Source organism: Marmota monax, unplaced genomic scaffold, assembly GCF_021218885.2.
Source record: "Marmota monax isolate L192 unplaced genomic scaffold, Marmota_monax_Labrador192_F-V1.1 WCK01_AAM20220418_F8-fsc00009, whole genome shotgun sequence".
In the NCBI taxonomy this organism is placed as follows: Eukaryota; Metazoa; Chordata; class Mammalia; order Rodentia; family Sciuridae; genus Marmota; species Marmota monax.
In genome coordinates, this window is record NW_026694710.1 from 22698055 (window position 1) to 22712296 (window position 14242).

General features: G+C 44.4%; 1 protein-coding gene across 4 annotated transcripts in view; it reads left to right on the forward strand.

The window, feature by feature from the left end:
- Window positions 1-14242, forward strand: part of Clnk (cytokine dependent hematopoietic cell linker) — a 185184-nt gene that overhangs the window by 38804 nt on the left and 132138 nt on the right. For all 4 annotated transcript variants that reach the window (XM_058572404.1, XM_046423784.2, XM_058572405.1 and 1 more), the window contains one exon: window positions 7938-7990. In XM_058572404.1, the coding sequence (XP_058428387.1) occupies window positions 7938-7990 (53 nt within the window). The remainder of the gene's footprint in view (window positions 1-7937; window positions 7991-14242) is intronic.

Sequence of the window (14242 nt, forward strand, 5' to 3'; positions counted from 1 at the left end):
CCCTGAACCAAATGACAGAATCGCTCAGTATTGAAAAAATCTGGGTCATTTGGATTATTGCCGCACGATGGAATCTAAATTGAATAAAATGCGCTACCTTGGCTTCTGGTATACAGTAAATGGAATTATTATTATTACCATTATTACTCTCCTAAATTAGGCTCCTCTTGATCCAGTCTGAATTAGAACACCTGGGCTTTCTTACTTCCTCTTTGGATTAGAATTTTCTCACAAACCTCTTCCAGGCTCATATCATGAAACAGCTATGCAGAAAATAACCAGCATACAGCAGGTGCTTAATTAATAGTATTGAAAGAATGCATTGCTATATTGCCTTTGCCATTGGCTTTTACTATCTGTGGAGCAGGTAGGGTCTTCAGCAGTCTAGCCCTGAGTCTTAGCCCATCTTCTTCTGCCTTTCTTTCCCTACAATTTCAGTACACCTCAAGTGCTAATCACTTAATACACACTAAGTCACAGTGAGAATGTTCTGATTGATTTAGGGCTAGCGGTCACACCCTTAGGCAGTGGGATTCTGCCATCATTTATAAAAGACTCATGAAAACAGGGGTGAGGCAGAGGTAAGTCCTAAAGCCAAATTAAGCAACCACTTCATTAAGATCTAGGTGAACATCACAAGTACACCATGCTGTAATCTACTGGTAGACTACAGCTGGATGACAAACAGCCAGATGACAGTGAATGTACTTGCCACCGCTTCATTTTCTCTGCACAGTAAAGTAGCTTCTGTATTAAAAGCAAAGAGAGGGAAGGTCAGATGAAAAGAAGGAAGAAGATAAAGAAGAAAAAGAAGGTAGATAAAAGAAAGAAATGAATATAAGACAAAATAGGTGAATGCGGAAAGGAGAGGATAAAGAGGGGGTCTAGTTTACTACAACACAAAATAAAAGGGTAGAGAAAAATTCTCCCAGGGAAGTATAGGGACCCTTTCTGCAGAATTAGATAGCAAAGGGAAGAAGGGAAGGAAATGGCTTTTGAAAACAAAATGCTCCAAGAGTAATAAACCCAAAAACTATGGATTGTGTCAATGCATTAGGGGTGTTTTCAAAGTCATTTCAAGTAACGAATGGATGGACATGCATATTGCCTTAAGGAATGTGAGGGGAGTTACTTGTTACCAAGACAGTTGCAAAATCATTCTAAAAATACTCCCATACTTAATAACAGAAAAACTGAGAAAGCAGCCTTCTCTATTCCCATGAAAAAAAAATCTATAATAATAATCCATTTGACTTCAAATGCCTCCACTCATTGGAAATCCAATAAAATTAAGTCTTATATTTAATTAAATTTAGCTGATTGCTCTGTCCAGGGTTAGAATTAGAAATCCAATCAGCATACATTTTTTTTCTAAGTATGAGCATCGCTAAAATGTGGCTTTCTAATTTTTGATATGAAAATAGAAGAAAATTACATATCATTTTGAATTGCAGCCAAATTAATAAATATCTGCATCTCAGAAGTCTTTTCAACATGCTTACTGAAAGCTCCTGCAAGTGTGTGCACAAATTCACACACACACACACACATACACACACACACACACACAGGCCCTTTCCCCAAATATACAAATGTTACTTTCTTCCTCAACTCTATCATTTTGGGTATGTTAGATATGTGTGGAGAGAATCAGATGTGTGTTGGAAGCATTTTATATTGAGTTTCTTTTCTTGTTTTCCTGTTTTAATGAGAAAAAAGCATCAAGCTTTAATTTAGACCTTATCTTTCAGCCTTGACCCAGTTTGGGCTCTGCAGCTACATCTTCCCTTCTTGACTGACAGATGCACACATTTTCTTCAGCACCTTGTAGTTTGCTTTTGGTCATTTCCTATATCTTGTCAGGTATATTGTCATTATAATGATGTTTCTTAAAGTTTCAAATAAGCAGAAGCTAGTACTTTTATAAGCTTTATATTCCAGGAATAAATGAGAAATGTTTGAGAAGAAAAAAAAATTGCTTACTGTAAAGCATTGTTTTTGCTTCATGAAATATTAATTTTTGGATCAGGTAAAATGCGGCAGAAATGTTTATGATAAAATGTTTCTTTGCAAGCACAGTTTGGTGGCATTGCATTGGTGAATTCCCAGTGGATAACAAGAGTTCTCGAGGATAACAAGACAACGCGATTTGTTGAGTTACACATTTTCAATTGTTTAAACTGCTTATGATTCCATAAGGGTATTAATTATTTTCAGATTAAGATCCGCACCAAAACCCAATCCATTTGTACAACTCGCCTTTGCCTCCTAACACATTCACTGAGGATCCAGTCAGGCTTCAAGCTCAAAAGCAGACACCCTGGCTTTAACATCAGATCTAATATACACACTCTTTAGAAATCTTTAGCATGCTTCCACATATATCCTTGTTTCCTTAATTCTAGTTTTCTGCTTATTCAAAAAACCACTAAGGCTTTTATCCATCAAATACATTATCTTTATAAAATTTTTTCAACCCACAAACTAATGAGCTAACCAAATATGATCACTGGGACCATCACCTCCAGACCAAAATGGTTTGCCCAAAGTGGATACTGAAGTCAGGGATGCTGCTCTTGGAACATCAGCTGTGCTGTGCACCCTTTGACACGACTCTTCTCCTACCTGAGGAGTGTCCCCAGGAGCCCCAGATCAGGGTCTGTGAAGTCTGTGGGAACTCTGCTGTTGAAATGGAAGCATATATTTCTGATCCAAAATAAATCATGAACATATTCTGGCTCTTTGGCCTGAGTTTTTGAGCCTGGTTCACAGTCAGGCAATTTCAGCAGCCAGGATGACATTTGCAATTACGTGTGCTTTGGCACCTGACACTCAGTACAGTGGCATTCTTCCTTATTGGATAAATGCATGAAAAGAGACAGCCTCTCCAAGTGGACTCCCTGAGGGATGGGGTCCCTTTGCACCTCCTTAGCACTCCACCTGACTGTCTCTTCCTGCCTAGTCCCACCCTGACCATGGGTCCTGAAGATGAGGTGCAGTCTTCTCTTGAGACCCTCAAGAGCACTTTCCAGCTCCACCATGGCAAAGCCAACTCTGATATGATATCTTTTGTGCCAAGTGCCCTGCTGTAAATCTGGGTTCCACAAGTGGGACTGACAGATGGCTGGTGCCGTGGTGTCACCTGTCTTTGACAAGGAAAGCCAGGCTTGCTTGTTATTTCTGAGGCTAACCGGGGAGAGAAAGGGAAGTGAAGGTCCTGATCCCTATAGAAGGTGAAGGTAGAAAACACAATGAGACTTTCCTCTCCGCTGAGACACACCTGCTCCCGGGTGAGAGTCAAGACAAGAGCATGTTAGAGTTGTTCAGACTGAGCAGATCCTGAGGTCCCTGGAGAAAGACCCACAGACTGGGGCCAGGGGCACTCCTCAGCTGGAAGACCTGCTTCCTTCATCCCTGCTGTCATGCTAGCCCTGAGGCTGGGGTGAATTCTTGGGGGGACGCTGAGACGAGCTGGCTCCGTAGGAAGCTGAGTGGGCTGGCTTGGAAAATACCTCCCTCTGTGTGCCAGCGACTCTCTACTTACCTCTCTTACATGCAAAGGTGTATTTCATCTCTCTCCACGTGGCCATTTACAGCACCAGGGAGCACTGGCTGTGAGCACAGGGGACTCGCTCCATGGCCTCTAATTCCTAGTATCTGAAATGTGCCCAGCACATAGTAGATTCTCAATAAATAATTGTAGAATACACGAACGCTTCCTTTTAAGTTTCACAAGCCTGGATTTCACTTCCTCCTTACCTATAGATCAGATCTGAAAAATCTCTGTGTAATTTGAAACCTTTCCCATCAGAAGAGCACGAGAATTCCCCATAAACAGAAATGATGAGGGCTGAAGGAGATGTATTAGGCACTCTGATTTGAACATTGCACACCATATACATGTATCAGATGATCATACTCTGCCCCATAAAGAGGTACACATATTGTGTCTCCATAAACCAGGAATAATATCTTTCCCCCTCTCATCCATGTCTACGAATATTTGGATGTGGTGAATTTTTTAAAGCTCAAGGTCAACTCAGAAATAATTCTGAATGGAAGGAGGTCTCTTTACAATCAGTGGCATTTTCTGAATTTCTGGTTTTCATGGACTTGAGACAGAAGGCAAATGAACGTGTGATTATTTGACATTTCACCTGAGAATAAGAAACACCAGCCTGTTTGGTGAGAAGACATCCGTGAGTGATGCTGGGCAGATGGACATAAGACAGAAGTCAGGGATGCTCTGCTTTCTCCCTGGGGCCTCCCCGCCTGTTACAATAGCTGAGGCACTTAACGGCTGGACCTGGGCTCCTCCCCAGGTCAACTGAATCAGATTTTCCAGGGTGTTCTAAATTTTAAAGCTCCCAGGTAATTCTGCATGGTGCAATTAGCAGCTGTGAACAACCCCATACACACCTATCCTTCCTGGAGACACAAACCTAGGAGTGGTCCAAGGCATTTAGTTACTCTTACAGTCCGAGTTAGTGTTAATCCCCACGTCCTCGTGTCTCAGAACTCATTTTCTCACATGATCCTCATAAGAGATTGTGCCCACCCCCGCATTCTACAGATAAGCAAACAGTCTCCAAATCAGCAAGCAGTTGTCCCAAAGCATAACTCAGAGGTGGCAGGGACCCTGGAACTGAAGTGCCAGCTGGTTAAACGTGCCATGCAAAGCCAATTACTTAATGCAAGTGTCAGTTTGGTTTTGAATAAAATAAAGATGAAAAAAACAAATCCTTTGGGGTTAGTGCAGGGGTTAGGGACCAGAGCAGCTGATCAATGCTCATCCCTTTTCTTTGAAAAGTGCAGGAAGGGAAGGGCCTTATCTTTTCTGTACTTGATTATCTTCATAAAACCCGTGGACACAAAACACTTCCTGACTGGCTCAAATTCTCACCACATCCTTTACTAAACAATTGAGCTCCACTTTGTCTTGCTGATGACCCCATGTGGCCAAACAGACTCTGGTATGGGTCTCTAACACCCCAAATTTTGCTTTTTTACAATGCCAGTAAAGTTCGGGTTCTCTTTAAAATATTTAAAAACTATTCTCATACAATGGATATCTCAAACCTCTCAAAAGCCAAATAGAATATCTCCTTGATTTTTTTTTTTAAACATAGATGACACAAGTCAAATTGCACGTAGGTAAAATGTAGGGATCCCCCCAGCTGCACTCTGTCCTATGAGGTAGCAATTTGGCAGAGGCCTCTGAATCTCTGAAGGTTTATTTTGTGAGGAGTTGTATTGGAGAAGACAAAAAGATGTGTGTGTGTGTGTGTGTGTGTTTCTGAATTTTAAAACAACTTTTTTTGCTGTTATCAGATGTGGATAGATTGTAGTTTTTTTAAGGTAACTATTTCATGGAATTTTGAGCTGGAAGAATATTGTTGGTCCAACTTGTTCATATGTCAGATGAAGAAATCAGGGCCCAGAGAGCACCAGTAATCTGTTCAAAGCCACACAGTGGGTGTCAGGGTGAGGGTTGGCCACCTTCCTACCTTACTGATCAGAGGCAGTAAGTCTTGGAAAGAACTGCTCTGTATCTTCTGATTCCCTTGCTCTGCATACAGCTGGCTAAGAGCCAGGCACACAGGGTGTCCTCCGTGAAGACTAACTTATGTTATTCCATCTCAGCGCTACTTAATGCATTCAAGGTAATGAATGGAGTAACAAGAATTCTAAAGTGATAGATGTTTTTAGGGGTGGGCAATTTCTCTTATTTAACCATAACCAAGAATTTAACCCCTCCAAGAAGTAATATCCAAAAATTCTTGTTAATGATCAAACATAATATGAAAGATGTTAAAGCAACTTGCAAAGCTTATTATACTAGTAATTGTATGTCCATATTTCATAAAGTGCTTTAGTTCGTAAGACATTTTCTGCATAAAAATGCATAAAGCATCAGCTTATTTCACAGTTAATACTGCAAAAAAGAGATGTTGATACTACCACTAATAAATGAGAAGAGACTGAACACTCTTCTAGGTCACACAGCTACATAATGCAGCACTCAAACTAGACAGAGTTTCCCAACTTCCAGTCCAGGACTCTTGGAGTATTCAATGTACATTGTATCATATGGGCAAAGTTTCAAGTGGAGGTGATAACTTCCAAAGAAAGCCATGAACTTGATGCTCTAGGCTGCCCACAGAGGACCACTTGTGAAAGCCTAGCAGCTCCCTTTCCTGTCCCTGCTGTCAGGACCAAGCTAGAAATATAAGAAAAGGGGATGTGCTATGGGGTGATGCACAGGGTATCAGAGGATCTGGAGCTCAGTCCAGCACTTCAGTAACTTTGCCACAGTTACTGGCCAAACCCCATCCCTAGGCATGCCCAATCTTTGGCCATCACCATGCAATGGGCCCTCCTCTTTTCCATGTGCCTCCAATATCCACGCTGCTGGCTTCTGTGGTCCTACCAAACCCTGCAAAGCTGTCATGGCACCCAGAACAATCTAGCATCTTCACAGCCCTGCACGTGGTGCTCCACTGGCCTGGAACACCTTCCTGACCACTGAGCCTAGAAGATCAGACTTATTCAGCAAGACCAAAAGTACTGTCTCTTCTACAAAGATTCTCTTGCTTTTAAAGGCAGGGTTAGGACCTGTTGTGGGTTTTTTGTTGTTGTTGTTGTTGTTGTTCTGTTTTTTGATGCATCAGTTTTACAAAGCATTTTGATGCTAGAAAGAGGCAGAAACTGTACTTCCTTAGTTTTGGGAGCACTGGAGGGCAGGGACCAGGTCTCATTAGGCACAATATTTGCACAAAGTCTATTTTCAGTAAGTGGTGATTGGATAAATGGTTGGATAATGAAGTGCTGACAGGTTAGGAAATAAGAGTTTTAGGATCTGGGCTCTTATTGCAGATGGCCGATCTTGGGCACATAATTTAATCTCCCTGGCTCTCATTCTCTAACTGAAATCCACTCTCTTCCTCAGCTGGGAGCCCCCAGAGGCTGATGGACATAAACCATATCAATAGTTCCACCTCCCTGGCTTCCTGTCCAGTTTGGTCAATAGGAGACAGCAGAGGAGATCCAGGGCAGGAGGATCATGAGATGGGGCTTTTCCCTCCACACTCTGAAGCTCCCTCCCTGTGCTCTCTCAGCTGAGAGCCAAGCTCCTCTCCACCCAGCCCTGCCTCTGGCTCTGGTGACCACTCACTCCATGACCCTCCAGGACCAGGCACCATAGCAGCCCTTGCCTAACACCTCCAGATACTTCTCTGACCCTTGTAGATTCTTTTCATCTTGCCCACACCTGTTAGAGCATCTCTTTATTCAAAGCTCTCAAATTAGCCAATATGAGGTTGCCACCTGTTTCTTGTTGAACCCCCCACCTGACACAAAGAGAAATTTCCTTTATACCTACCAGGGTCTTTGAGTGGATTAAATGATATTGAATATTTCCATAGTCACTGCTGCTAATTTATACTGGAGCTAATAATGTCTCCTTTGTGGGTGAAAACAGGGCTCAAACAAAATGCTGTGGCCTGTGTGAAGTGGCACATAAATGTAACCTCCAATAAACACAGAGAGGTCACACTCAGAAAAGAAAGCACTGCACTTCGGCAAGCCCTGCACTCAGAGCAGCACCCGAAGCATCTGGGCTAGCACACCCAGGTGCCCAGGGGAGCACACAATTGCACCCCAGGGAAAAAGGAGGCACAGTGCAAGTTTGCAAGTTTGCTCAGCTCCCCAGGGCAGATGGGATGTATGCTGACAGAAGGAGGACAGCGTGACAGGGGTAAAAGTCCCCTCCTCCACCCCATTCCAGAAATAAACCCATCCTTGACCTGCACTGATTCTCTTTCCATCGTTCCTCTAAGCCAACACCTGCACCCAACTTTAACAAGAAGCGACAATAGCGTGTTCAACAGAATTCAAATATGACCTATCAGGTAAAGCGTTTGCTCTTGTTTCCACAGGCTGAGTTGAAGAGCCCCCTTATTTACCGTGAGCCGAGAGCGATGAACAGCCTGTAAGTACTGTGCTCCCGTCTCCTAGTGGGGATAGGAGCCATCGCCCGGGCAATGTGCTAAGGAATGGTGCCACTGTGTCCCCAGGGGAAGGGCATTTCCTGAGGCTGGGACTGCAGAAGTGTGCTTGGGTGCTCAAACAACTCCGTTTCCAGTAATGGTGTTTTGGGAGAAGAGACCACTTTTTCTGACCGGGAGTGGGTGTGTAGTTGGAGCAAGGATGAGGGGCTTCTGCTAGAAGGGCACCCAGAAAACCATGAGTCACTCCATTCCCAGTTTTGTGAAGGTTTAAGAAAACACCAGCAGCTCAGACCCTTGTTTCCCCAGGAGGAAGCCTGTGTCCAGCTTTCTCCTGCGGACACTCAAAATGAATGATGTGATTGGTTTGGATACAAAATATACATCTGATTCAAAAACACTATTGTGCATACATGATGCTTTTGAATATAGCCAAAAGAGTAGATGTCAAAGATTTAAGAAATATTTATAATGCCAAAAAAAATCGATAAAATTTGGTGTACTAACTCTAAAATTTGCATAACTTACCTATTCATTTGCTTTGTTTATTTGCCACTGGGTTGGGCAGCATTGCTGTTCTCCTCTGGTGTGAACTGAGAGGCAAAGGGTCTGCACCAGAAAGAATGTGAGTTTCAGAGACAAGCAAACCTGCCTAAACCACTGGCCCTATCATTTCACAGCCGTGTGACATTGAGATATTGAGAAAGTCACTTAGCCCTTTGGAAAACACATCTGGCCTGGAGGAAGAAGCATGCCTGTTTTCCCCGTGACCCCAGGTCCTAGAGGGAGTTTGAGGGCCAGCACAGGTGACAGACAATGGTACAGAGCCAGGGTCCAGAGAGACACGGAGGAACGGTGGGTGTTCCAACAGCCCCAGTCATGACTGCCCGCAGATGCCCACAGTGACAGGGTGCTCCACCTGCCCATGGTCAGGCCCACAGGAGGGGGAAGCTGGAGCTTGTGTCCATCCGGTTGCCCTGATAAAGGTAGGGGGAGTTCCGTGGTGCACAGGCCACGGATGGGCTCACGCCTGAGTCAATCAAGCTCAGGGAACATCATCACTGGACTGGGAGCAGCTACCCTTGCCTCTTTGGTCCTTAAGCAGGGTTGGACAGGGAGGGCAGGCACCCCTCGCTCCCCTGGGCATCATCTTCCTGGCCCAGGTGACTTGCCTGGGATGGCACAGAACACAGTGATGGATTCAAATCCAGTTCCAAACATAGTGCTCCTTCCATGATCCCTCCACTGTGGGAACCGGGAAGGACACGAGGAGGGAGGCAAGGCTGCCGTCAGGTGAGTGAGCCGCTTCCTCTGTGGCAACTCATTGAAGGGGATGGCTGCTCAGACCCAAGAGGCTTGTGGAGATGGTGGACAGGAAGTAAGGCAGGCGCGCCAGAGTCCTAAGAAATCACCACTATCTGCACAGCTTAAGGGGACAGAAATGTATTCTCCGGCTGCTCTGGAAGCTCACGTTCAACACCAAGATGCCAGCAGGGCCTGCTCACTCTGAAGGATCTGGGGGGATCCTTGCTGCCTCCTCCAGCTCCTGGGGCTCCAGGCTCCCCTTGGTTTGAGGCCGTGTGTGCCTGAGCTTCTCCTCTATGTCTCTGTCATTTTGTTCCTGTCTTATAGTCTCCTCTGTTCCTCTCTTATAAAGACATTTGCTGTTTAATTTAAGATTCACCTGTGTTCTCCTGGATAATCCAGAATGATTTCATATCAAAATCCTTGATTATATCTGCAAAGACCCTTTCTCCAAAGAAGGTCGCATTCACAGAGACTCAGATGAACCTGTTTAGGGCCCCCATTCAATACTCCACAGTGGGCTTTCTTCTCAGCGCTGGACCCCTCTTTGAGGGCAGAGGGTAGTGACTGACAACCCTGCTCTTAGCCATGGCTGCTTCTCATGCATTCCACAGGGTAGCATCATAATATCAGCTTTAAAGGAACTATAGGTGTGAAACTGACAGTCCACAGATGACAGAACCAGCCACACCATCATCATGTACTTCAGTTTTCTCCTCTTAGAATGAGCCAACATGGAGCCCACCTGCCTGTCTTAGTTACCTCCATACTTGAAGTTGCCTCGATGAATAACACTTCTTCCCAAAGATCAGAGCATCCCTGTCCCCACCCCGTCAAACCCAAATTCATCTTCACTCTTTCTTCTTAATGCAGCCTCAGGTCCCCAATCTATATGGAATTGCTTGCTAACCCGTCCTGAAATGAAACAGAAACATTAAAATGAGAACACTCTCCCACATACACACACACACACACACTAAAGAGAAAGACACATAAATGATCAGTAAGCTGTCCACATAAAGGTATGGGGAGTTCTGTGGTGCACAGGCCACTGATGGGCTCGCGCCTGAGTCAATCAAGCTCATGGTGCCATATAAATGCTGGTACCACATAAATGAAGAGTAAGCTGCCCTCTTATGTTACCCTCAACTGCCATGGCCTCCTGCCCAGTGTTTTCAGCTCTGTGGGATTTTGTCAAAGCAGCGTCCCCCGGAGGGCTTCTTAGAAATGCAGAGTCCAGCCTAGATTCTGAATCAGATTCTGTATTTTTATCAGCTCCCCAGCTGAATCCTAGACACAACAAAGTCTGAGCAGCACTGGACTAGAACAATGGTTTTCAGAAATATCTCCTTCCCCACACACTGGACGAGTGTCTGCAGCAATGGCCAGGGTGTGACTCAGAGGAGGCGCCACATGTCAGACTTGGTGTCAATGTGGTTTGGAATGCATGTTCCCTTACCCCACACGCAGGGGATGTGCCTTTGGGGGAGCATCTCCTTCCTTGGTGAAGGTCAACCCTATTGACACAAGGCAGCAGATTCTAAGTCCAACAGAACGTACAGTCACCAAGGAAGCTCTGGACAGAGAACAATCTTAGTCTCCTCTCCCAGGCCAAGGAAGTCAGAACACCTGGACATCCATCCTCTTACTTTCTTAGTGCTCAGTTGGGTATAAGTGCAGCCAGGGTTGAAGAATGATGTCTTACAATTCTGTTCCTAGAATTTCCTACAATTCTACGACTAGAATTCTAAATGTCTTTTGTGACTATGACTAATTCCTTGCCATCTGTCTTAGTCTGCTTGGGCTGCTATAGCAAAGTACCTTAGGTCAGGTAACTCATAAACAGCAGAAATGTATTTCTTACAGTCCTGGAGCCTTGGAAATTCCAAGAAGAAGGTGCTGGCAGATGTGGTGTCTGGCGAGGGTTCACTTCCTTGTTTACAGATAGCACCTTCTGTGTCCTTACCTGGGAGGAAGGGTGAGGGAGCTCCCTGGGTGGCATTTTTGAGGGCACAAGAGCCATTGTTGAGGATTCTACCCCTCATTACCTCCCCAAGTCTCTACCCCCAACACCATCACCGTGGTGATGAGGGTTTAGCATGGACTTCAGAGGGCCTCATTTAAACCATCTCAGTATCCCCAATTCGGCTCTTTAATAGTGAATTAATGAGTACAAATGCATGCAGAAGAAATAGATATTGTATACACACATGTATGCACATATGTGAGCACAGCTATATATTTGCACAGCCATATATACTCACACAATTTACATACATAGGTGCACATACCTACAATGAGAAAAATCTGCTCACATCCTTGTGTATAATTGCATGAGTTCTGACTACAGCATTTATTTATTATAACGTATACAGCAAGTCAGGCACTGAGCAAGGTGCCTCACTTAAAATGATGAAGATCTAGTCTCTGCTCTCAGACAGTGTTAACCGTATGTTTAGCAGATCATTTGGCTATTATGTAGAAAATGATGGAAAAACTCCATACAAGTTAAGAAGGGGCCTGGATGTCATTATTCTAAATTGCTTCTGAAATTAGCAGACTATTTTGCATTGACTTTCTGGGTAACAAACCGCACAGATTCCCTAACCATCCATTGAACTGCAGAAAGCCTTGTTCCTTGGAGTACCCCAGTGCTGTGAGCGATAAATGAGGAGACAAGCCTGCAGACGCCCGGCTCTACCCTGGGGCTTGGTTTCCAGTGTGTCTTCTGTAGTGTGGACAGGACTGATGAGAACCTAGAGGCTGAGGGTCTGAGTGTTCAGGAGAGTCAAGGTCACCAAACCCTTGTTTCCAGGCCCTTTCCAGTAAGCCACACTACATCCTGGCCAGAATCCTATAGAGAGTAGACCATGCTCCCCTGGAACCCAGACTAGGCCTGTTGGGAGAGCAAGTACCTGGAAAGTGCCCAATTTTAAATACACTGAGAAGGTATAAAAGTAAACTAGCTTTGTTTGTTGTTAAATTTATTTCTAATCCTGGTAGCAATTTTAGAAAACATTCAAAAGCACAAAGAAGAAAATGAGAATCGTCAATTATCCTAGAACTCAGAAAGAACCGCTACTTGGCTTCAGATACGTCATTTTTCTACCTCAACATGGAATGTTTTAAAAGTTTAGAAAACTTTAAAACTCCATATTGTTTTCAGTCATCCACTCAATACTGTCTTATTTTATGAGCCATCGTCCTGCATTATTAAATTTTCTTCAGAATTATGGTGTTGTAAAGCTACTACTAAAATAAGGCTGGCAATCTCTTTGCCATCATGTCAAAAGCAAAAGGCTTTGAAATGACAAAAGACCTTGGTAACTAACGTGGGAGCGAAGTCTGACCTGCATGAGATGGCTTTGTGGATTCTTCCTTCATCCCACTGAATGGGGCTATCCTCATGTTTCAAAACAAAAATAGTGTGTTTGATGAGGGGGTGGCTCCAGACTTTGCTGGGGACATTTCAGAGTATACAGAACGTGTGTCTTATTGTTTCATTCACAGTATTCTGAATTCCTGGTGCTAAGGAACTTGGGTGAAATAAGGTGAACCTGTGTTTTATTTGGTGGTGTGTTGATCTTGTCCTTGGTGTTGGATGCTTAAGTTGCCATCTTTAGAGTCTCATGATGCAGTTTTACCTCCAAGATTAGGCTCAACTCTAGGAATATTAGAGTAGGCTGTGTAATGTCCCCAGTACCAGTGCTGTGTGTGCCGCTGTCTGCAACACGACCCTACTCCAAGAGTCGACTGTTAAACTAGGGCTTTTTCTTTGCATTAGGAAACATATCTTTTGCATTTGCTTATTTGGAAAGAGTTTTGACAGTTAATAACAACAATAAAATAGAGATTTTAGAGGCATAATGTGAGCTTCCACATGGTATAACCCCTCAGCAACAGCTCTGTGAGAAAGAACTGTGACTCTTCCAGAATACTCAGGATAAAGAGATCACTGGCTTCTAAGATGGTGATGTGTTGACATGGCCAAAGGTAGCTTCGAGTTAATTAGTATTCATTGACCTCATTCATTTCACTAAGCAAAGTGATGATTCTTTCTTGAAATATTTTCCTCACTTGCATTCAGTGTACAGTCATGGAAATAAAGGGGCAAGGGCCACCTCCTACCGGCCGGTCACTCTGCTAGCCGTTTTGCATGAGGCTCTGGGTCAGGTTTCCTGGCTGCTCAGCACTCAAATGCACTTCCCATGTTGTTTCAGGAGCCCCTCCTTGGGAATAAGGAAATCCCCAAATTCAGAGCCAGGAGTTAGAGCCACACATCTCTGACTCCAAAGTCTATGGTTTTGTGCCACATCAACCAGCTCTGCAAAGATTAACAACAAAGCCCTGTGTATTTCTCATCAGGGACCCATCACCAAACTGAACGACTGCTTATTAGAGGCGTATTTCCCTTCAAAACCTTGCAGGGTCAAATCACTGAGTCCCCAGATGGGGGTCTAAGAGCTGCTCCCGAAAGGCCTCAGCCCAGTGTCCAGCACGCAAGGATGCCCAGTGGGTGATTCCTCCTTCTCTTGTAGAAATGATCAAATCAAACTCCATGTCAACTCCAGGTCATTATTTTCCTTCATGATGTGTGAACAACCCCTGCTTTGGATCTCGGGGAGGGACTTCATTTTGATTTGCAGGAATTAATAAGTGTAAATCCCACTGAATCTGGGGGAAATGGAAGCAGCAATTCTGGCACCCTGAGAGCAGAGTCCTACACCTACCAGAGTGTCAGTATGGCTGCCCTCCTGGTTACCCAGAAGTAATTATGAACCAGCCCTCGGCCAGCCGGGCCTGTCCTCTGGTGCCATCCAAGTTGCACTGCTAGGACTCAGATTTGTGGTTGGCTGGTAATTAAAAAACTGCAAGCTGTGAGAGAACACAGCGAGAGCCGGGGAGAGGGCTTCTAGAGGCTGCAGACGTGG